This window comes from Dipodomys ordii, unplaced genomic scaffold (genome assembly GCF_000151885.1).
Source record: "Dipodomys ordii isolate 6190 unplaced genomic scaffold, Dord_2.0 Scaffold14, whole genome shotgun sequence".
Lineage (NCBI taxonomy): Eukaryota > Metazoa > Chordata > Mammalia > Rodentia > Heteromyidae > Dipodomys > Dipodomys ordii.
The window spans coordinates 14286515-14308993 of record NW_012267230.1 but is presented as its reverse complement, the minus strand read 5'-3'; the positions used below and the strand labels follow the sequence as shown (position 1 = coordinate 14308993).

At 50.3% G+C, this 22479-nt stretch overlaps 3 protein-coding genes across 6 annotated transcripts in view; 2 read left to right on the top strand and 1 right to left on the bottom strand.

The window, feature by feature from the left end:
- The first annotated feature begins 1369 nt into the window (after positions 1-1369).
- Positions 1370-5021, top strand: Znf174 (zinc finger protein 174). Its single transcript, XM_013011334.1, has 3 exons — positions 1370-2188; positions 3252-3474; positions 4414-5021. Exons 1-3 carry the CDS (start codon positions 1787-1789, stop codon positions 5010-5012), a joined length of 1224 nt encoding a protein of 407 aa, XP_012866788.1. The 5' UTR covers positions 1370-1786; the 3' UTR covers positions 5013-5021.
- Positions 5022-11899: 6878 nt separating this feature from the next.
- Positions 11900-22479, top strand: part of Naa60 (N(alpha)-acetyltransferase 60, NatF catalytic subunit) — a 32499-nt gene continuing 21919 nt past the window's right edge. For 2 of the 4 annotated variants that reach the window (XM_013011342.1, XM_013011339.1), the window contains exon 1: positions 11900-12056. The gene's annotated coding sequence lies outside the window, so the exon portion shown is untranslated. Of the gene's footprint in view, positions 12057-15119; positions 15156-21753; positions 22026-22479 lie in introns of those variants that run through there. The other 2 variants (XM_013011341.1, XM_013011340.1) reach the window with 2 other exon arrangements.
- On the bottom strand, positions 13047-21520 carry Znf597 (zinc finger protein 597). Its single transcript, XM_013011343.1, has 5 exons — positions 21350-21520; positions 19244-19370; positions 15740-16417; positions 14862-14891; positions 13047-14359 (listed from the first exon to the last, which is right to left on the bottom strand). Exons 1-5 carry the CDS (start codon positions 21371-21373, stop codon positions 13947-13949), a joined length of 1272 nt encoding a protein of 423 aa, XP_012866797.1. The 5' UTR covers positions 21374-21520; the 3' UTR covers positions 13047-13946.

The following is a 22479-nucleotide window of genomic DNA, read 5'->3' as shown; positions in this document are numbered from 1 at the left end:
ACTAGCAGCACCACATAAACAGAAAACGCTGGAAGTGGTGCTGTGGCTCAAGTGGTAGAGTGCTAGCCTTGAGCAAAAGAAGCTCAGGGACAGAGCCCAGACCCTGAGTTCAAAACCGCAAGACTGGCGAAAAATAAAGAACAAAATGGTAAAAATATGTTTGCATTTTCGCTTGCGCAGAAGAGCCTGAGAGAAAAATCAAGGCTGCCCGGCGACGGTGGCTCACGCCTGTAATCCTAGCTGCTCTGGAGGCTGAGATGTGAGGATCACGGTTCAAAGCCAGCCCGAGCAGGAAGTGGCACTGTGGCTCACATGGCAGAGCGCTGGCCTCGGGCTGTAAGCTCAGGGACAGCGCCCAGGCCCAGAGTTCAGGACCCACAGCCGACAAAAGAAAAATCAAGGCTATCATTGTCAGCATGCCCTTTTAGGAGAACAGAAGCGAGCGCCTGTGCTTTGTGGCATTACAGAGCGAGGCTCCCAAGCACAAGGCCAGGACCAGGTCCTGGGTCTGGCCTGGCACATTCACCGGGCGTCCTGTCGGCCCAGCGGCTCCAGGAGCATCACAGATGCGCTTCCGGTTTCCTGCCGGGGGCGGGGCCTGCGACTCCCCCGGCCCGCAAATCCCCATTCTTGGCTGAAATAGGATGTGCAGGTTTCTCAGCAACTTACTCCACTCTGGCGACGGCCCCGCGCACTGGGGAGGCGCGGTGAGGACGGGGCGCGGGCTGGCTCGTTTTCCACTTGGTGGGCACCTGTTGCGTCGGTGTCGGGGTTAGTAGCCCTCGGAGCCCCACCCGGCGAGGTGGGCGAGGTGAGTAGGGTCAAGTCGCAGGCGCCCCGCCCCCGCCCTCGGCGTCCCCCCTGGACCAAGGACTTCCAACCCGAGAGGGTCAGGCCCTCCAGCAGGTGGAGGACGCGCTTGCAACTCCCCCAAATTCTCAGCTGCAGGGCTGCAAGTCAGGCAGAGACCGCCCACTGCGCACGCTCGCAGTCCGAGTTACTGGACTACAGTTCCCGTCGTGTCCTGCGACCACCTTGACAAACACCACAGCCAATGAACAGGGGGGCCCTATTCCGGAGCAGCCAATCCCCCCGGGCGCGGGGCGGGCCCTCCCGGGTGGCTCCGCCCCGCGGTGGGCGTTTTCGTGGTTAGCGGTCCGGCCCCGCCCCTGGCCGGCGCTCCAGAGTTCCGGGTCCCGGGCCGCGGAGAGGTGAGTCAGCCGCAGGTGGGCGCGGGTCCCTCCGCTGCCCGGGACGGTCGCGCCGCGGGTGTCAGCCCTCGGCCGCACCTGGCCTGGCCGCGGAGCTGCGCCTCCGTCCCGTCAGGTCTCGTCGGGCCCAGGCCGACTGGGCCTGCGGCGCCCCCCGGTCTGCCTCGCGCTCCGTCGGGGCTGCCAGCGCGCCGCCTGGGCTGGGGCTCGGGGTCGGCGTGCGGCGCGGAGGGTCGCGGCCAGCCACTGTACCACAGCTGCAACTTTTCCCGGGCATCCTTGAGCTGGCCGTTAGATCGTGCTGCCCCCGTCCTGGGAGCCCCGGGCAGGGCGCTCGGTTCCGAAGGGCTGCCACGGCTGACCGGCTCTTCCCGGCCCAGGACCCGGCCGTCTGCGGAGGTGGGGCGATGCCCGGCAGCTAGGAAGGCCGGTCCTCTGCGTCCATCCTCGGGAGGAACTTCGGGACTGTCGTCTTTGTAGCGTTTGGAGACTCTCCAGGGCATGATCCCAAAGGCTTGATCGGTCTCACAAGGAGAGTAGTTTTTCCTGACACACACACACACACACACGCAAATATGGCAGCTAAAATGGAAATAACTTTGAGCTCCAACAGCCAGGCTTCCTCCAAGCAAGAGCGACACATCATAACAAAGCTGGAAGAGAAGCCGGCGCCCAGTCAGCAGAAAACCTGCCCGGACCCCGAGCTCTCCCGCCAGAGCTTCCGACGGCTCCGCTACCAGGAGGTGGCCGGGCCCCAGGAGGCGCTTTCCCAGCTGCGACAGCTCTGCCGGCAGTGGCTCCAGCCCGAGCTGAACACCAAGGAACAGATGTTGGAGCTCCTGGTGATGGAGCAGTTCCTAATCATCTTGCCCCCCGAGATCCAGGCTCGGGTCCGGCATCGGTGTCCAGAGAGCAGCAAGGAGATCGTGACCCTGGTGGAGGATTTCAACAGAGCATCCAAGAAACCAAAACAGTGGGTAAGGAAGGGCCTGGCTTCTGCTGCCAGCATGTCTTTCCCGTGTGGGCAGTGTTTTGTCTCCGTATCCATCCCCATGAACAAGGGCTGGATGGCTTTCGACCTTGTGTCCAGCCTGTATCCAGAACCTCTTCCCCTGCAAGTTCTAACAGGTTTTTCCAAAACCCTCTGGTGAGGGGCCTCATGTCCCCAGAAATGGTTTGCGTTCTTGAATCTCTGTTGTCAGATTTCCCTGGCCCCTTCCTCTGGAAGTCTCCCTATAATCAGAATTCTTAGCAGGCGGGATTCACCTGTTGGATAGGAATTGACTGGGGGAATCTCACTGGATTTTGTTCAATTTGTTGATTGATACTATGATGTAGGGCAGATACCTCAGAGTATCTGCCATATTGCCTTTGAATCAGGCAGTTTCAGCAAGGTTAACCCCGTATTGCTATTCCTCTCCACCCTATTTCCCCAAGGCAGACCCCTGTCAGAGCCTTTGGCAGGAGGCAAACAGGTATGCTTTGGAAAATGAAGGAAGCTGCCGGTGAACAGATAGGCAGGTCTTAGACACCCAGTGCGATGGGACCTGTCTCCCAGAAGAGCCTTCAGCAGAACAATTCATTAGAGAAGTCTTCAGGGGCCCCTCACCATATTGCTCCCCGTTCCCACGGGAAGCAGGGGCTGGTGTAATTCCTGACCCTGATAGTTGTGCTAGCTAGTTCTCCTCAGATGACTCTGACCTGGGGCCTAAGCTTTTTTTTTTTTTGGGTCCGGTCGTGGGGCTTGAACTCTGGGCCTGGGCGCTGTCCCTCAGCTTTTCAGCTCAAGACTAGCGATCTACCACTTGAGCCACCTTCCCAGCCCCTGGGGCCTAAGCTTTAAGGGCAGCCATTTGGGATGGATCATTTGGTGTGAAGCAGCCTTATTCTTGTCATTCTGTGGCCCCTCTTCTGCCTCCTGGGAGCGAGGGTCTCAGGGGTCTGTAGGCCATCGTTAGAGGAGTGCTCAAGGCAAAGGAATTACACGCAGACTGTTCACAGTCAGTCTTTGAAGCATTAACAGATGGGGCTTGTTCCTAGGTGGCTGTCTGTGTGCAGGGGCAGAAGATGCTTTTGGAAAGAACTGGAGCTCATCTTGGTGATCAGGAACTGCCAGACTTCCAACCACAAACCCTTACAAGAGATCTCAAGGAGAGCTTTCCAGAGGACCCTTCTCAGGAAGGATCTCATGAGGCACCCAGCCCCCATCATTGGGAGAAATCACCACTCCTCCAAGAGCCAGCCCCCAAACTTGCTGGGACAGGTAAACAGTGCCTCTTCACTCCCCCTCATCAGCAGAAAGTAGATATTTTTTAAAAATAATTTTCTCTTAGTGAATATATGATATCATAGTGCGTGACAGAACATGCACAATCATGTGCAAGTTTGCTATGGACATATGTTCTCATTTCTCTTGGGTATACGCCCCAGAGTAGACTGTCTAGGCCACAGGTCAATCTATGCTCAACTTTGTGAGGAACCAGCTGACCATTTTCCAAAGCAGCGGCATTGTTCCACATTATCACCAATAAAAGCTGAGGATTCTAATTTCCCCACATTTTTTTTTGGGGGGGGTAGGGCACTAATTCTATTTCCACTGTCTTCTTTGTTTCATTCATTAGATGACATTCGGATCTGATGGGCTTGCTTTTCCTAAACCTTTCTCTGAAAGCACAAAAGAGGAAAGGGTCTGGAGAATTTGGTTCGCAATTTTGTTTTTCAACTTTCTTGGTGGCTCAGGGTTTTGGAGGCGGGGTGCTCGGGCCTCCCTTTGCCATTTGGATGATAAGTGTGTGGTAGCTGGGGCGGGGGATGGGTATGTGCCACCACACCCAGTTGTGGTTGAGTAGAGTCCTAGGAAGCTATTTTGGCCTCAATCCACAATCCTCTGCCCTCTGCCTCCCAGGTAGCTAGGATTATAGGCTTTTGTGCTCAGCTTGGTTCTTAACTTTAATATACATCCTCTGATTTATGTTAAACCCATTAACTATGAAAATTCCCTGGCCAAAGTGTCAAAAGATTCTGGTTCAGTAGCTTCGAGGGAGGGGCTGGATGCCTGCCTGCTCACAGGTACCCCAGAGGATTCTATGCAAGCTGCTGCGGTGGAGGGCTACCCTACCCTTTGAGCAACACTGCAGTGTGTGCTATGACTCTGACTCTTCCTCTAAGTGCAGTAAGTGAAGCATATTGTTTCCAATTATAGAGGAGTCTGGGATGAAAAGTGACAACAAGGAGAATCCACGGCCAGAAGGGGCCAGAGGAACAAAGTCAGGTGTTGTGCCGGCCGGCAGGCCCAAGGGGAATGCTCTGCAGAGCCCCGAACCGAGAGGCGCAAGCCTAGGGGAAGCCCACTTGTCCGGGAAGCAGGTCGGCCCCTCGAATGCTCAGAAGCCATATGCTCCCTACAAGCGACACCGCCGGGAACTGGAATACAGCAGCCCCGTCAAAAGCCACCCGCTGAGGGAGCTGAAGAAAAGCAAAGGAGGCAAAAGAACCCTGAGTAGCCGTCTGCAGCGTCTCGCTCACCAGCCAGCCTACACGGCCAAGAAACCTTACAAATGTGACGACTGTGGGAAAAGCTTCACGTGGAATTCCGAGCTGAAACGACACAAGAGGGTGCACACGGGAGAGAGGCCCTACAGCTGCGGGGAGTGCGGGAACTGCTTCGGGCGGCAGTCGACCCTGAAATTACACCAGAGGATCCACACTGGGGAGAAGCCCTACCAGTGTGGCCAGTGTGGGAAAAGCTTTCGCCAAAGCTCAAACCTCCACCAGCACCACAGGCTCCACCACAGGGACTGAGAGGCATTGTCGCTTCAGGTCCCAGGGAGGCCGTGAGCTGAGGCCGCTCCTTCCCCCACCTGCATGTACATCACCGTCAGTCCGCGTCACTTACCAAGAGAGCAAGTGGCCCTCAGGGTGTGGAGCGATGTGAAGACCGGCGAAGAGGCTGCGGTGGCCTGGCCTGGTCTGCCCAGGCTGTGACTGGGTGCAGATGCCAGCTCTGGTATTGGGACAGAGAACTAGTCTCTAGCCACGTGAGAGTGACCCCCGGGAGCGTCCGGACGACTGCAGGCGGCCTTTCCTCCCTCGTGCTTTATTTATGCTCTACAGTAGGTCAAAGAGTCAACTGCAAGCAGTTTTGCATTTGCTGTCACTCCAGACAGTTACTCTCCTGTGTTCGCCTGAGCAGCTCACCGACCCCAAGGCCGTGTTCATTGGGAATTACCTCCCCGTCTTCTCTCTGTTCTTCCTTACTGTTCTTAACAAAGAACAAATTAAGTGAGAATATATATGTCTACGTAAAGAGAGAATTTCCAAGCAGGTAGGTGGTGCCTTTAGAAAACAAAGATTGCATTGGAGGACTTTAGTAGCAAAGCGCCTTTTAAGTTAGAGAAAGAAAAATCTACACAGTGGCTACAACTGCGGCCCAAGAGTCGATGAGACCCAAGTAGTGGACAGATGCTGCTATGGAGATGTAAGAGGGAATCCTGCCTGCTCTCCTTTCTCACGCGAGCCATTGAGTGTTAAGAATAAAATGGCTGGAGTGATAAGCGTTTGAAGTTGGGCTGTAGTGGTGGCTGCACAACCCAGTGACTTTATGAAGTCCTTGAAATGGGTTAATTTTATGATATATAAATCATACCTCAATAGCCATGTTGAAAATGACAAAATATATTTATATAAAATGTTACTTGTGGAAATAAGCCTGAGAGACGCTCTAGTCCCACCCCTTGTTCGCCAGGGTAGAAGGAAGCCTAATCAGCTGTCATTGTGTAATTCCAGGTCACCGTGGCCAGCCACGCCCCTTCTCCATGTAGGGAGGACTGCAGGCAGATGCGCGCGCTAGTTCCTCATGCAGAGCGAGGCCCCCATAGGACTCTTTAAGCAGCTTCAGGTCAGTCGCCTCAGGGCTGCGGCCCCTTCTGCTGAAGAATGGGCATTCACCACGAGTGTTTCTGGGTCACGGGGGGAGCTTTATATACTGTTCCCTTTCTTTGCCTTTCATTTCTGCCACTCCTACTCTGTCCTCCCTGGATCTCACAAGAGCTGCCTGCGGCCTGGCACAGTGGCATACATCTGTAATGCCAACTACTTAGTAGGCAGAGGTAGGAGAATCACTGGGGCAAGCTGGCCTCAGATCACAAAGTATGAAACCCAATCTGAAAAATACCTGAAAACAAAAGAAGGTTGAGGGCGTGGCTCAACTAAGCTCAGCACCTGAGCTCAACCAACACAAGCACGCGCGCGCGCGCGCACACACACACGTGCACGCGTGCGCGCGGCCTGCACAGAGCCCCAGGCAGACGCGGCAGCAAACTTGGGTGAGCCCCCTGCTAGATTCCATACTAGGAGTGCTCAGCCTGCTATCAGTCTTTCCCCCCAAGGGGTAGTTGACCGTTCCTGCAGTTGCTGACTCCAGGGAGGGAGGGCAGTTCCTGGCCTCTGGTAGTTGGAGCCCAGGATCCTGCCAGTGTCCTCCAGTGCACGGGACAGCACCACAGTACAGTTTGTGGTCCCAGCAAGTAGGGGGGCTCTCTCACGCTCTTTCAAGACCAGCACCTTGTTTGCCATTAGCTCGGGGACTTGGCCCATGTCCAGCCAAGACAAAGCCACTGAACACTTGAGGCATCTGCCATCAGAGCGACCTCTTCCTGGCTGCAGAGCCACAGTGTGACCTAATCTCTGCCTTTTGCCAGTGGCCTTCCTGCTAGCCCCGGAGACCCCTAGAGAGGCTCCTTCTCACTGCTCTGTGAAATCATGGAGGAGTTTGGTCTTCTGCCTGCTCCATGTCTTATCTTACAGCCATCCTGGCCAGGGCCTACACTGCTCACTGTACCTACCCCGTCCGACCCTCTCTCTTACTGCAGGCCTATTTCACTGTTGTTTCCTAGTAACTTCCAAGTCTTAATCATGTCTGTAATTAGTTTTTGTTGTTGCAAACTTGGTGGCATAATATATAAAAGAAACTTCCACTGTGGTTCTGGAAGTTAGAAATGTGAATCCCTTTCATTCAGCCCAATCAAGCTGTGGGCAGACCGGTCCCCCGGAGGCTCTGAGAGGCGGCCTGCCCCCTTGACTCCTTCAGCTCGTGGCTACCTGCATCCTTTGGCTTGCAGCCCCCTTTTCCATCTTCCAAGTTCATCCTCCGCCTACCACCATCACCACGTCACCATCTCTGGCCCTTGCTTTCCTCTTAGGGGACAGTGGCCCCTGGGATAATGTCTCCATCTCAAGATCCTTCGCAGGCCAAAACCCTTTTGTCACATAAGGTAACAACTGCAGGCTCCAGGGCGTAGGATAAGAATGTATTTGGGGGGGGCAGGGCATGATTTAGCCCCCACAGCAGTCTATCTTGAGTCAACTCTGAGTAAAAAAGGATCTGGAAAAAGACAAGAACCACAGAGTCCCACTTTTCTTTTAGGGTTGGCTTGGGGATTCACCCTTAAAAAACAATTTTTGCAGCTAAGTGTGTTTCATAGACCCAATGAGCGTGATTCCTCTTCTGAATACAGATCAGAAGCTGTCTAAATGTCTTTGTGTACCTGTTCAGTTGTGGACCTTGAATAAACGTGGCAAAATCATGTGGACGTGATTCTTCCCCAAAAGATGTGTAGTACTGCCCTGCTCTGCCTTTGCCTGCCAGCCTGGCTCTCCTTTGGTATAAAGCTCGCCTCCAGACAGGGGATCAGTAACAGTCCAGTGGCCCAGAGGAAGGCCTGGAACCCTATATTCAGATTTAGAGACCTGTTGCACCCCCCACCGCCCAGGCATGCTTCACCAGGGCCTCAGCATGAAACGCTGGTTGTAGCTTACAACCAGCTTTAGTTACAGCATCTCCAGGCACCAAGAGGACCCTCCCCTCTTTGCCTGCAGTCCTTACCCCAGGAGCCACCCTTTATAGGATGACAGCCATTTCAGGGTGGGGGTGTCTCTTGCTCTGGGTCTTTGGTCCTTGTGTTGCCCCTAGGGAGACAGGAACGAAGCTCTGACACACACATGAATGAACCTTGAAAGCATTAGGCTAAGGCTGGTGCGGGTGGCTCAGTCTGTAATCCTAGCTACTCATGAGGCTGAGATCTGAGGGATGGCGGGTCAAAGCCAGTCTGGGCAGGAAAGTCTGTGAGACTCTTATCTCCAATAAACCACCAGAAAACCAGAAGTGGTGCCGTGGCTCAAGTGGTAGAGCACTTACCTTGAGCTAAGCCTCATGACCGACCAAAAAAAAAAACACGCATTAGGCTAATGGGGCCATAGAATTAGAATTCCACTAGAGGAATTTGGGGGAAGACACTGATATATTTAAGCTATAGTAAGAGAGGAGTAAGAAAGAAAGATGATAGCATGTGTAATGGGTGTGGATGGGGTACCGTGTAGTGAAGGCAGACAGATAAGAGGCTAAAATAGGAGTTACATTTGGGGAGTTTCGACTCAGACATCAAAAGACGAATGTCCATAGGCATCTGAATATAGGAATTTGGAATTCAGGCAAGAGGAGAAATCTGGGTTGACATCATCTGAAGTATGTGTGGCCACAGAAATGGCGAGGGCCATTTGGGAGACCGTTTGCCCACAGTGAGCAGGGGTTAAACTCTAGCTAACCAGAAGCACACAGAATCTGGCTGAAGACGGCTGTGGCGCCATGGCGTCTGTAGTCCCATCTACGCAGGAGGCTGATGTCTCCAAATGCCCTCTCCACAGCTCTAAGTATGTATCTGCATCTGTACGTGTACACACACCGGCATACGTGCTCGTGCGGTGAGCGCGCACGCACACCTACGCAGGGCTCACCTAGCTGCATGGAGAAGACGCTCTATGGCAAATCAGAACCGCAGCGGATCCCTGAGGAGGCGCATGCGCGCGCGCATGCGCGGCAGCCCTCAACGCGCGCGGCTAGGTAAGGCCGGGGCGGGGCGGGGCCGGTGCCCGGCGCCGGCAGCGGGCGCAGGCCTCAGCCGAGGCACCGCGATGCCTCCGCGGGGGTCCGCGCCACCGAGCACGAGCTCGTCATGGACGCGAGGCGGCCTGCCGAGGCCCTCGGCGAGTGCTGCCCGGGTCCTCGGCCGCGTTGCCGCCGAGGACACGGGTGACTCGCGGGGGGTGGGGCCCCTCCACCGGCCCCACCAGCCTGAGGACCGCGCAGGCGCAGCCGGAAGCGGACGCCGGAAATGGCCGCCCGCTTCCGGTCCTGCTCACCGCAGCCGTGGCACGGCGATCGGCTGGCATCCGCCGCGGCGTGTGGGGTGCGGCTCCCCGAGCCCCGGGAGCCGGTCCCCGGGCCTGCCCGGTCCCCGGCGCCGCCCGGCCGCGACTCCCGCGCTGGACGCCCGCTGCCCGCGGAGCGGGAGCCGCCTCGCCCTGCGCGGCCCCGGCCCCGGCCCCGAGGTAGGTCAGGCCCGAGCCAAGGCCTCATTTCTTTGATTCAGGGGGTGAAACGCCTCGCTTGAAGCCACACTCGAACCAGTCTTTAACATCCACGTCGCAATGAAAGACGGGCTGGGAAGGTGGCTCAGGGGTGGAGCGCTCACCTCGCCTGCATGAGGCCCTGGGTTCGATTCCTCAGCACCACATAAGCAGGAAAAGCCGGAAGTGGTGCTGTGGCTCAAGTGGTAGAGCGCTGGCCTTGAGCTGAAGAGCTGAGGGACAGCGCCCAGGCCCAGAGTTCAGGCCCCAAGACCGACAAAAGAAACGAAAAAATTCATTTTGCCTTCACCACAAAATACTATTTATTACAATGAAAAATTGCACATCACATAGACACCATCAGTCTGCCGAAAGACTGCAATCTAGCGCTAGAATAATGAGAACGCACCAAGAACAGCAGAAGCGGATCACTACATAAACAAAAGTGCATATGCTGAAACATTAAATAACCAAAAGTGCATATGGTAAACATACTTCTTAGGTATCCAAACAGTAGAGATTACAGTACATTCGTAGGATGATATAAACATGTATTTATGTTGTCTTCACCTTTTCCCCTGAACTGTTCATGCTAGGAGAGATCTCAATTCAAAAAGACAGAACACCTGTAATCAAATGTCCTTCGAAAGATGGTAACAGTCATCTTTACACCAGATCAATAGCTCTCCTAATCTACAAGACTAAAACAACAGAGCTCGATAAGCCAGCAATCATGTTAGGTACACAGTTCATCACTGCATCAACAATAAAAGCCAGTTCGGCACAGATTTCACTCTGTAAACATGTAGTTAGCCAACTATGCACAGTAACAAACTTTTACATTTAGTTTTTCATCCCTGGATTGGCTTTAGGCAGTATTTAACAAACACTAACATGAAAAGCTAGTAATATCTGAGTTAGAAACAATCTTATGGGGTCTGCCTTTATTGTTTGACAGAACAGGAGGATGAAGAGACCATTATCATAAAAATAGCCTGCACACCACTGGCATAGTAGCTTGAGTAACATGTAACAAAAAACAAGGGCACTGCAGGACAGCTAAAATATGCCTATTTCACAGTAACTAATATTCAGGCTTTTTTCCCCTACATACTAGTCACAACAGAATTATTATTCCCATGAGTATGTTAACTTTTCTGTAAAATGTTATTTTTTCTAATTTTTTAATGAATTGTTTGGCAAAAGCTGACAAATACAGAAAGCTGCGAATACTAAAAGGTAAATGCTGAAGGAAATATCTGGAAAGATGAAGTTCTGTATTAATGTGCGCAACAGAACTTGGACAAATTCTCATCTACATTTTCTTAGAAGCAAAGAAAGCATGACTGACTGCTTCTGTTTTTTCTATCACTCTGTTCAAGTGCTGTCTGAGATCTTCTACTTCTTTCTGCAGCAAATATGCTGGTGGAAACCCAGTTACTCCTTGCCTCCCAGCTCTCTTAAAACTGAAACACTATGAGTATATGGGGTACCTTGCCAATTTCTCCCACTGAGAACAGAATCTGAAGAAAGGCATTGCTCTTGAGTAAACATCAGTATACCCTTGCATTAGTTGCAAAGAAAACTGAGGAACATCTACACAATTCAAAGTATCTCAAGAGTGAACTGAAGGCCTCTATTTTTTCTTTTTTTTTAGTCGGTTGTGGGGCTTGAACTCTGGGCTTGGGTGCTCTCCCTGCATTCTTCAGCTCAAGGCAAATGCTCTACCACTTGAGCCACGGTGCCACTTCCGGTTTTCTGGTGGTTTATTGGAGATAAGAGTTTCATGGACTTTCCTGCCTGGGCTGGCTTTGAACTGTGATCCTCAGGTCTCAGCCTCCTGAGTAGCTAGGATGACAGGCGTGAGCCACTGGCGCCCGGCTGCCTTTATTTTTAACTTAAGACTTTGAATCCCTGACATAATGTCTTATATCCTCTAAGAGTGGATACAGAAACAAAGAGCCAAGGCCAAGTGTGACCTTGATATACAAGGCAGGGCACATAGTCTCAATTTTGAGTCCACAATTTAAAAACCAGGTGACAGGGGAAAAAGAATAGACACTGCTTGGGGCTGGGAAGGTGGCTCAGTGGTAGAGCGCTTGCCTTGCATGCATGATGCCCTGGGTTCGATTCCTCAGCACCACATAAACAAAATGAAAAAAGCCGGAAGTGGTGCTGTGGCTCAAGTGATAGATCGCTAGCCTTGAGCTGAAGAGCTGAGGGACAGTGCCCAGGCCCAGAGTTCAGGCCCCTCGAGCCCCTCGATTGGACCCCCCCCCAAAAAAATAGACACTGCTGGTTTCAGCCTTTCTCATTCCTGCTGCAGCAGCCAGCATCTTTCAATACATCAGCTTCTCAACCTGCTCTTTTGTAGGACTGCCTTCTGAAATCCAGCTGATTGGCAAGAAGACCATGATACTTTTCAGCAATAATCCTACTCTAGTAAGTACTGTACTTTTATGACCTATTTAAACAGAATGAGGCCATTCTTTTAATCAAGACCACTTAAATAAGGCTTTGTTGTACGTATACAATCAATTTTTTTGTGAAGAGTAATTCCACGTGAACATATATTCATATCTTCTAGTTCTTAACAGCCATAATATTTAACAATATTTTGTTCCAATATTTTTTTCTGTAATGGTATCTACACCAAAGAGTTTTGATCAAAAGCCAAACAATTTCTATACATATTTTTCTTTGGAAATGGAGAAAAGATTCTTTTTCTTAAGCCAAAACTAAAGCCTTCATGATGTACTATCATGGAATGTGAAACTTCTGACCTGATGTAGGAGAGGGAGTTTAAACTAGAAGTCCTTGGGGACTCTTCCCTTTCCTTGTGTGTGAACGTGACAGTCAGGCCTTGGGCAAAGTACAAAGGATTCTGGGATTACATGTATAATGATCATCCTCCTATGCTATTTTAGCCTCCTTGTCTCCTAGAGGTGCTAGCTGTGTTGCCAAGGCCAAGAGGCAATACAGTATCAAAAAGTGCATGGCCTTTGAGGCTATGCCAATGCAGTGTCAGCATCATCACAATATGATGTTTTGTGGCTTAGCAAATTCTGACCTCACCCTCTGAGGACTTCTGTTTCCTCATTCATGAAACAAGAACAATCTCTTCTCTGTCACAGATTTACCTCTGTCACAGATTTACTCTAAAGATTAAATTACATAATATACCGAAAGTTTCTAGCGTGCTCAGAGAAAATAAAACAAACATTATGAAAGCTGGGTGCCAGTGGCTTATGCTTGTAGTCCCAGCTACTCAGGAGGCTGAGATCACAGTTCGAAGCCAGCCTAGGCAGAAAAGTCTGTGAGACTCTCATCTCCAATTAGCCACGAAAAAGCCAGAAGTGGAGCTGTGTCTCAAGTGGTTATAAAAAAACAAAGCTAAGGGCAGCACCCAGGATTTGAGTTCAAGCCCCAGTAGCAGCGCACACATACAGCACACACACATACTCATGTACATGCACACACACAAAGTTAGGATTATTTATAACAAATCAGGTTATTTGTTTTAGTAGTGATCTGGAGACAGATCCTTCTAGAGAATAGCAGGTATTTTCCACAAACCAAGTCCATCCAACCTCCTGAAAAGGGCTGTAATTATATTACTAAAACTCTTGTGAAGCACTTAAGTCACAGATGGCAGTACCTGCTTCTGCCATCAGATTTAAGAATGGAAACTCCATAGACTGTCTATTACAAGATATCAAGTAGCCAGCCATGGTAGTGCATGCCTATAATTCCAGCTCTCAGGAAGAAAGGCTAGAGGATCTTGATTGCAAGGCCAGCCGAGGCTATATAACAAGACCCTGTCTGAAAAAAAAATCAAAACGTGGTCCTAAACTCTTATAGAAATTCTCTTGTAAAACAATGATCTCTTACAAATATTACACTCAGATAGTCATATGAAATGTATAAAAGACACAAAAAACACTTACTTTCCTAGACACATGTGCAAAACTGGCAAAAAAATAAGTTTTCCCTCTAGAACATTGTTTAAACGACATAAAAAACTAAAAGAACTCTAGCAATAACCTTCATTTTACTGAAAACTGGATTTTGTTTTAAAATTTAAAGTTCTATATTTCTCTGGCTCATATAAATGGAATTTGATAACTGAGTTCAAATTGTGGCTCCAGTGGTAAGTGTGCTAGTGGCATTCCTTAATTAGGAATAAGGAATAATACTGCCTAAGTTAAGGTTGTGGTAAGAATTAAATATATAGTGGAATGTATGTATAGGGCTGGGACATGGCGCCTGGCACATGAACAGTAACTTTCTCACCACAGAGATCCCCTAGGCATTAGCAAAAACTTGTTCTAATTATATGGTGCTTTTCTTGTGGGTTTGCCTATGAATAATGAGACGCATGTACACTTTAAAACTCTTGCCACACTCCGTACATTTATAAGGTTTCTCTTCTGTGTGGCTCTTCTGGTGGCATGCGAGTTCTGACTCCAAAGCAAAACTTTTTGCACATACTTTACACTTATGGGGCTTTTCCCCAGTGTGAATGCTTTGGTGAGAAATAAGCTTAGAGAAACAAGGGAAAGTCTTGTCACAGTCAAGACACTGTAATGGTTTGAACTGGGAGAAGATGTAATAGTTTTCGTCATCAGTGCTGCTCTGATCAGGTTCCTCCTTGAAGCCCTGCTCCAGGAGGGGGCGACTCGAGGATGTCCCAGAGCTCTTCACACTCAGAGCATTCTGGTAAGGCGAGGCCTGTGTGCTGGAATCTCCATTGAGACCCACATTCATCTTCCCAATTGAATACTTGTCATCATGAGCATAGGGAGCATAAGAGGTCTGTGTGCTGGAATCTTCACTCAGAGCCACATTTATTTTCCCAGTAGAATATTTCTCATCATGAGCATAGGGAGCATAAGAGGTCTGTGTGCTGCAATCTTCATTCAGAGCCACATTTATTTTTCCAGTGGAATATTTCTCATCATGAGCATAGGGAGCATCCTTGTAAGGATAGGTCTGTGTGCTGGAATCTTCATTCAGAGCCACATTTATTTTCCCAACACAGTATCTCTCATCATGAGCATAGGAAACTTGCTGGTAAGGAGAAGAAGGTGGTATGCTGGTTTTTTTATGCAAAACCACATTTGTTTTCCCACCAGAATATGTATCATAGTTCTCACAGGGATCATACCGGTAAGGAGAGGGTGCTGTGCTGGTTTTTTCATTCAAAGCCACATTTGTTTTCCCAGCAGAATATTTATCATGGTTAACAAAAAGAGTGTTCTGGTAGAGAGAGGTCAGTGTGCTGGCTTTTTTATGCAAAGCCAGATTCAATGTCTTTCCAGAGTGTTTATCATGGTTAGCACAGGCAGTGTTTTGGTAAGCTGAAGTTGGTGTGCTGGTTTTTTTATGCAAAGCCGTGTTTGTTTTTTTACCAGAGCGTTTCTTACAGTGAGCACATACAGCATTCCGGTGAGTTGAAGTTGATGTGCTGGATTTTTTTCGCGAAGCCAGATTTGCTTTCTTCCCAGAGCATTTCTTGCAGTGAGCACACGTAGTTTTTCGGTGAGTTGAATTTGATGTGCTGGTTTTTTTACGCAAAGCTGGATTTGTTTTCTTCCCACAGCGTTTCTTACAGTGAGCACATGTAGTGTTGTGCTGAGTTGAGGTTGAGGTGCTGGTTTTTTTACGTGAAGCTGTATTTGTTTTCTTCCCACAGCGTTTCTTGCAGTGAGCACACAGTGTTTTTCGGTGAGTTGAAGTTGAGGTGCTGGTTTTTTTACGCAAAGCCGGATTAGTTTTCTTCCCAGAGGATTTTTTACAATGAGCACACAGAGAGTTTTCGTGAGTTGAGCAAGTTGGTGTGTTGGTTTTTTTATGTAAAGCCAGATTTGTTTTCTTTCTAGAGGATTTATGACAGCCAGCGCATGCAGTGTTTTTGTGAGTTGGAGTTGGTGTGCTGTTTTTTTTACGTGAAGCCACATTCGCTTTTTTGCCACAGTGTTTACCGCAGTTGGCACACTTGAGTGTGCTGGTTTTTTTACGTGAGGCCCGACTTCTTTTCTTCCCACAGTATTTACCGCAGTGGGCACACGCAATGTTTCGGTGACTCGAAGTTGGTGTTCTGGTTTTTTTATGCAAAGCTACATGTTTCTTAGAAGAATTTTTATCGTGGTTAGCATGCTTATCTGTTTTTTCAGCAGTGTGGCTTTTCTGGTGCTGGGTCAAGTCTGAGAGCCACTTAAAGCCTCTCCCACATATGGCACATGGGTAGGGTTTCTGCTTTGTGTGGCTCTTCATGTGCCGGGACAGATGGGAGTGCTGGCGGAACCTGGCAGCACACTTGACACACTTATATGGCTTCTCACCAGTGTGGACTCTCCTGTGCGTCCTCAAGTTGGCTCTATGATTGAAGATCTTCCCACAGTCATCACATGTATACTGGTTCTCTCTTGAATGAGTTTTCTGACGTAAACCAAGGTATGAATTATCACAGAAGGTTTGGTCACGTTCAGCACTCTGGTAAACATTGTCAGGGGGTTCTTCCCCGGGAGGCTCAGTAATTTCTGAAAGTGTTCTGGTTCCTAAATACTGAGAGAGTTCTACTAATGGGGTATGGTTGTCAATGGTAATTAAAAGGTTTATGAATCGTTTTTTGCAAGTGGAAGTTCCACTTGATATTTTCCATTCAGGGAGTGTAATCTCATCTTCAGAAGATTCTGGATAATCAACAAGGGGTGAAGCAATGGAGTGCTCTTGGGAATGCTCTTCAAATTCCATAGACTCTAGGCTTAATTGCGGGTTAATGTCAGTCTTGCCTTCCACTCCTGTTGATAAAAAACAAAATAAGGCAAAACAGACAATGCCTGGAGGTGAAACTAGGGAAGGGAAAGTTCAAGTAGTTACACAGAAGACTAGGAACCAGCACATAGGTTCTCTTAAATGCAGAAACTGACAAATAGGCAATGTTGAGAGCCACAAGGCTCTCGTGACTTCCCAAAAAATCCAATTCTCCAAAAGTATACTAGAAGGAGAGAGCAGAGAATGGTGATCAGTAAGGGCCAGAAGGACAAGTGCTTGGCAGATGCTGACTAAATGAATGGTTTTCTACTTGGTCTGTTTTGATCTCAAGAGCTTTTCACAGACTGGTGCTGGTGGCTCACATCTGAAACCTTAGCTACTCAGGAGTCTGAGACCTGGAGAGTTGAGAAGTTCAAAGCCAGCCTGAGCAGAAACTGAGATTCCATCAACAAAAATATTGACAGGAGGTATGGTCAAGTGGTAGAGCACTAGCCCTGAGCAAGAAAGCCAGAGAGCAGGCAAAAGGCCATGAATGGAAGTCTTAGTACTGGCATAGGCATGCATGTACGTGCGCGCACACACACACACAGAAATTTTCATTATTTAAGTTACCTCAGGGACAGTGAGGTATCAACTCTGGAATGGATAGCTGGAGGGTATGGCCCTAGTTAGAACACTCGCTTAGCAAGTTAAAGGTTTTGAGCTCACACTGAGTACAAAGGAGAAATAACACACATGCAAAATATAATTGAGATTGACATACTTATTCACCAAAAAGGTAAGTTCTGGTAATTTTTCTGCCTTAACAAAGAAACACAGGTTTCCCAGAGCAGCCTCACTGTCACTATCCTTCAGGGAAGGATCAAAGTAGACTGCTGTGTGCCATGGGCAAATAATGTTCTCTCAAAAGTGGCTGACAAAACTTGAAGGTGGCAAAAAGAATTTCTTTTTAATATTTTTCTGCACATAAGTAGCCCTACACATCTACAGCCTCTGAATCGTAGATTCAACCAATCACAGATTGAAAATATTCACAGCAGATGTCACATCTGTGATGAGCATATACTTTTCTTCTTTCATTCTTTCCCGAACAATACAATGCAAGCACTCCTTATACTACTTTTAACCTGTATTAGTATTATAAATAATCTAGATATGATTTAAAAGTCTGTGGGAGGCCATGAATAGCTCATATACAAATACTACACCACTTTGTGTAACAGATGAGCATTTTCAGAGTTTGGCATCTTGCGGGGAGGGGGAGTCACAGAAAGGACCTTTCCTTCCAATGAAACAAAGTCTGATGATTGTCCCAGGTCACTGACTGCAATGTGTTTCTGGGCTGCAGTACGATGAATGTAAATGCAAATAGTTTACAGTGGTTTTGCTGATGTGAGAATGAATTCAGAGATAATGGATTCCAACGCAAATCTCAAATAGATTCCAGAGCAAAATAACTGCAAAACAAGTAGCTCCCCAGAAACAGACTTAGATTATCTGCATGCAATTCCCTTTAAAATATTTGTTTTGAGACATTTGCTATTCAGGAAGTAAAACTCAGGTTCAAGATGAGCGTAGGCCAAACATCTGCACACATAAAGTTAGCAGAACTCCATCTAAACAAAAAAAAAAAAAACAGGTGTGGAGGTCTGCTGCTGTAATCCAACCTACACATGAGACCTTAAATAATAGAATCCTACCCGAGGCTGACACAAAGCAAAACGCTGGCACTGTGGCTCAAAAGGAAGAGTGCTAGCCTTGAGCACAAAGAGGCTCTGAGGCAGTTCCCAGGCCCCGAGTTTAAGCCCCACAACCAACAACAAAAAATAAGAATTAAAGCAAAAAAAGTTACATGTGTGGTTCAAGTAGTAGAGTGCCTGCCTAGAAAATTTGAGGCCCTGTAGTTAAACCATACTGCCTGTTTTTTTTTTTGGGTCGGTCGTGGGGCTTGAACTCGGCCTGGGCATTGTCCCTGAGCTGTCTTCAGCTGGTTATGTGGTGCTGAGGAATCAAACCACAGGGCCTCGATACATGCAAGGCAAGCACTCTACCACTGAGCCACCTTCCCAGACCCTAATTTTTTTTTTAAAGAACTCTTTGCCGAATACTAATCTGCCTCTATCTGTAGAAGCTACTCAAACCTACAGAAAGTACCACTGCAGATGAATATACAAAGCAAGATTCATGACCCAAAGTGGAAAGACCTAATACATAGGACATTAGTCTCCTCAGAAAATACTGCCTAAGCAATAGGCCAAATAAGGGAATAGGCTGATCTGAATTCACCATAATAAAGCAAAGGCAAACCCTGAAAGGATCAAACTGACTTCAGATAACTGCATCCTAAAACAAAGTGCAAAACTATTTTCTGAAATACAACAAAAGACATCAACAAACATAAAATTCACAATGTCCAAAATCTACTAAAAATTTACAAGGCATGTGAAAGAATTAGGAAAATGTGACTTAGTAAGAGGAGAAAAACCCATCAATGGAAACAGACCCAAGAAAGACACACTTGATAAAACTAGCAGAAAAAATGTTTTAAAAGCTATTATAAATATACTCCATTTGGTCAAGAAGGTAGTAAACATGAACATGACAAAGTAGAAGATATAAAACACGAAAAAAATATAACCAAACCCAGAGATGAAGGCTACTCATATATGATACACATCTGAAAAGATAATCTCAGACTTTGAAACTTGTTCTTTCATGTAAGTTGTTATCACAAGGATACAATCACCCAGAAAAAAGGTACTATTCAACACCATCAACATGTGGAGAAGGCATGAAATCCGCATCCTGGAACACACAAAATTCCCAAAGCACAGCAAGAAAAACTGCCTTACCAATGCGAGTCCCATTGTCCAAACATTCCTTGGTGGCCTTTCTGCTCCGGGGCCCTGGAGCAGCATGTGGACTCACACATTCCTCTTGAGAAAAATGCACGGCCAGATCTTCAAATAGCATTGGCCCCTGAAAAAACAGGAGAGCCCATCTCACTACAAGAGGTTAGCAGGACAAGCCCTCTGGTGTGTTGGAAGATAAAAGAGCTAAAAACATCACAGATGCTGGGGGCTGACGCCTGTAATCCTAGCTCCTCAGGAGGCTGAGATCTGAGGATTGCTGTGCAAAGCCAGTCCTGGCTTATCACCAGTTAACCACCAGAAAACCGGAAGTGGGGCTGTGCTCAAGACGGTAGGGCACTAGCCCTGAGTTTAAGCCCCATGACTGACCACACACACACACATAAAATCACAGACAAGGGAGAAAAAGGACTCAATGTCAAATACTCCCCAGGACAGGAATGGGTATAAACACATCGTAGTGGTGCCTTCAGAGTTGGAAAGAAGGTAGTACTGGCTCAAGACCTGTAGTTGTCCCTGGAAAGGATGGAATGCTGTAAGAAAAACTGGCCATCTCAGGAAGAAAAAGAAAGACTTCCCCAGTTCCTGCCAGCACTCCTTCAAGGCCCTTCTTCCTAAGTTTACTTCTCTAACCAATTGAACTTTGGCATGATTAAGAATCACTGTGGCCAGGAGATGGCGGCTCACACCTGTAATCTTAGTTACTCTAGGAGGCTGAGATCTGAGGATCGTAGTTCAAAGCCAGCTGGGGCACAAAAGCCCTTGAGACTCATCTCCAATACACTACTCAGAAAAAACAAGAAGTGGTGCTGTGGCTCACGTCGTAGATCACTAGCCTTGAGCATACAAAGGCTCAAGGATGGAGCCCAGGCCAAAGTTCAAACCCCTGGCCCATTCCCCGCCCCCCCCCCAAAATCACTGTGGTTGGCTGGGAATGTGACTTAGTGGTAGAGTGCTTGCCTAGCATGCATGAAGCCCTAGGTTTGATTCCTTAGTACCACATACACAGATAAAAACCGGAAGTGGCACCGAGTAGCCTTGGGCAAAAAAAGCTCAGGGAGAATACAAAGGCCCTGAGTTCACGAAAAAAATCACTGTGGCACCAATATCATATTCAACGGGTATGAAGCCTAAAAGTCTACTTAGAGAGTGACTTTCCTCTCAACAGTGAGGCGGGCTGAGAATTTTTTTAAAAATTGTTATTATAAAGGTGATGTCCAGAGGGATTACTTAGGTCAGATGGAGAAAGCTTCCCTTTGGACCACGTCATCCCTTCCAAGCACGCTGTTTGAGAAAAACAGTTCTAGGCCCCGCCCCGCGCCCTCGCCCCAGCTGCACAGAGGAAGTCGGGCAAAGAGGACCCCTGGAGGAGACACACCCACCGCGGCCGCGGGGCCCCGCGGGGGCCAGCCAGAGCCTCACCAACCAGGAGACACACCCACCGCGGCCGTGGGGCCCCGCCGGGGACAGCCAGAGCCTCACTAACCAGGAGACACACCCACCGCGGCCGCGGGGCCCCGCGGGGGCCAGGCCAGAGCCTCACTAACCAGGAGACACACCCACCGCGGCCGCGGGGCCCCGCGGGGGCCAGGCCAGAGCCTCACCAACCAGGAGACACACCCACCGCGGCCGTGGGGCCCCGCCGGGGACAGCCAGAGCCTCACCAACCAGGAGACACATCCACCGCGGCCGCGGGCCTCGGCCTGCGCCCACGGGCCCTCACCAACCAGGAGACACACCCACCGCGGCCGTGGGGCCCCGCGGGGGCCAGGCCAGAGCCTCACCAACCAGGAGACACACCCACCGCGGCCGCGGGCCTCGGGGCCCCGCCAGAGCCTCACCAACCAGGAGACACACCCACCGCGGCCGCGGGCCTCGGCGAGCCCTGGCGGTTCTCATCTCCGATTAAAAGGCCAATAGGAAAGCTGTGGCTCAGGCGGTAGAGCGCCAGCCTTGAGCGCACGAAGCTCAGGGATGGCGCCCAGGCCCCGAGTTCAAGCCCCAGGGTCTGCGCGCGCGCACACAAACGCACACACACACACATGCACACGTCCACGGAAGAGAAAAGAAAAAAGTGCCTCGCCTCACCTGGGCTTCCGAGGTCGACGCCATCTGCGGTGAGGGGCGCCGTCGCCGAGACGCCTCGGGACGTCAGGCGGAGGCTCCGAGAGCGCGGCCCTCAGAGACCCCCGGGAGGCCGCCAGCCTCCCCGCGCACCATGCGCCTCCCGCGAGCCCGGCGGGCACCTGCGCCACCGCGGGCCTCGAGGAGGATCCGCGCGGCAACGAGGGCCTCGGCCTACCCGGACCCAGACCCGGACCCGGGAAGCAACGCAGCGGAGACGAAGCAATGCTGCAATGAAGATGCAACGCAGCAGAGATGAGAGACGCGCAGAGCGCGCGCGCGCGCTGCGGGGGCGGCGGCCGCCCACGCAGCCGCAGTGCGCAAACCGCCGGAAGCGACGCACCCCGGCGGCGGCGGGGGCGGGGGGCTCCGCCGTCCTGTGCGCTGATTGGATGGATGCCCCAGAAAGGGCAGCCCCTCTTCTGTCTGGACCAATTGAGTATCTTACTCAAAGTCATTGTACAGTCGGCCATTGAAAGACTTCGCTTCTTCTGCGTGTCCACAAAGGAGGCATTTCCGCTTCCGCCTGCCGGGTCTCCCGGGTGAGTTCCCGGAGGTTGACCTCTTCAGTGGGGTGACGCGCGAGGCGTGATGGTTCCAAAGAGGAGAGGGGGAGCTCGCAGAGCTCGCGAGAGAGTCGGTAACGCCGTGTGTGACCCTCAGGCCTCGTGGGCGCGAAGCTGGGGGTCTGGCCTGGGGGAGGCGAGTGGGAGGCCCCAGTCGGGCCGAGGCCCGGAGGGGCGAGAGGGGATGAGCGGGGGTGGAGTCCGGGATCCGACGCCGAGTCGGGAGTCGGCGCAGACCCCCGCCGCGCCCCCGTGCCGGGCGCCTTCCCGCACGGGCCTCAGCGCTGGCCAGCGCCGTTGCCCAGGCTTCAACTCGGGACTCTGCCACCTTGCTCGGCCGGCTTGGTCGTGAATGGCGCCCTACCACTTGGGCCGTGTCTCTAGTCTGGTGGTGGTAGCTTTTGGTTTTTGTTGTTGTTTTTTTGTCAGTCATGAGGCCTGAACTCTGGGCCTGGGCGCTGTCCCTCAGCTCTTCAGCTCAAGGCTAGCGCTCTACCACTTGAGCCACAGCGCCACTTCCGGCTTTTT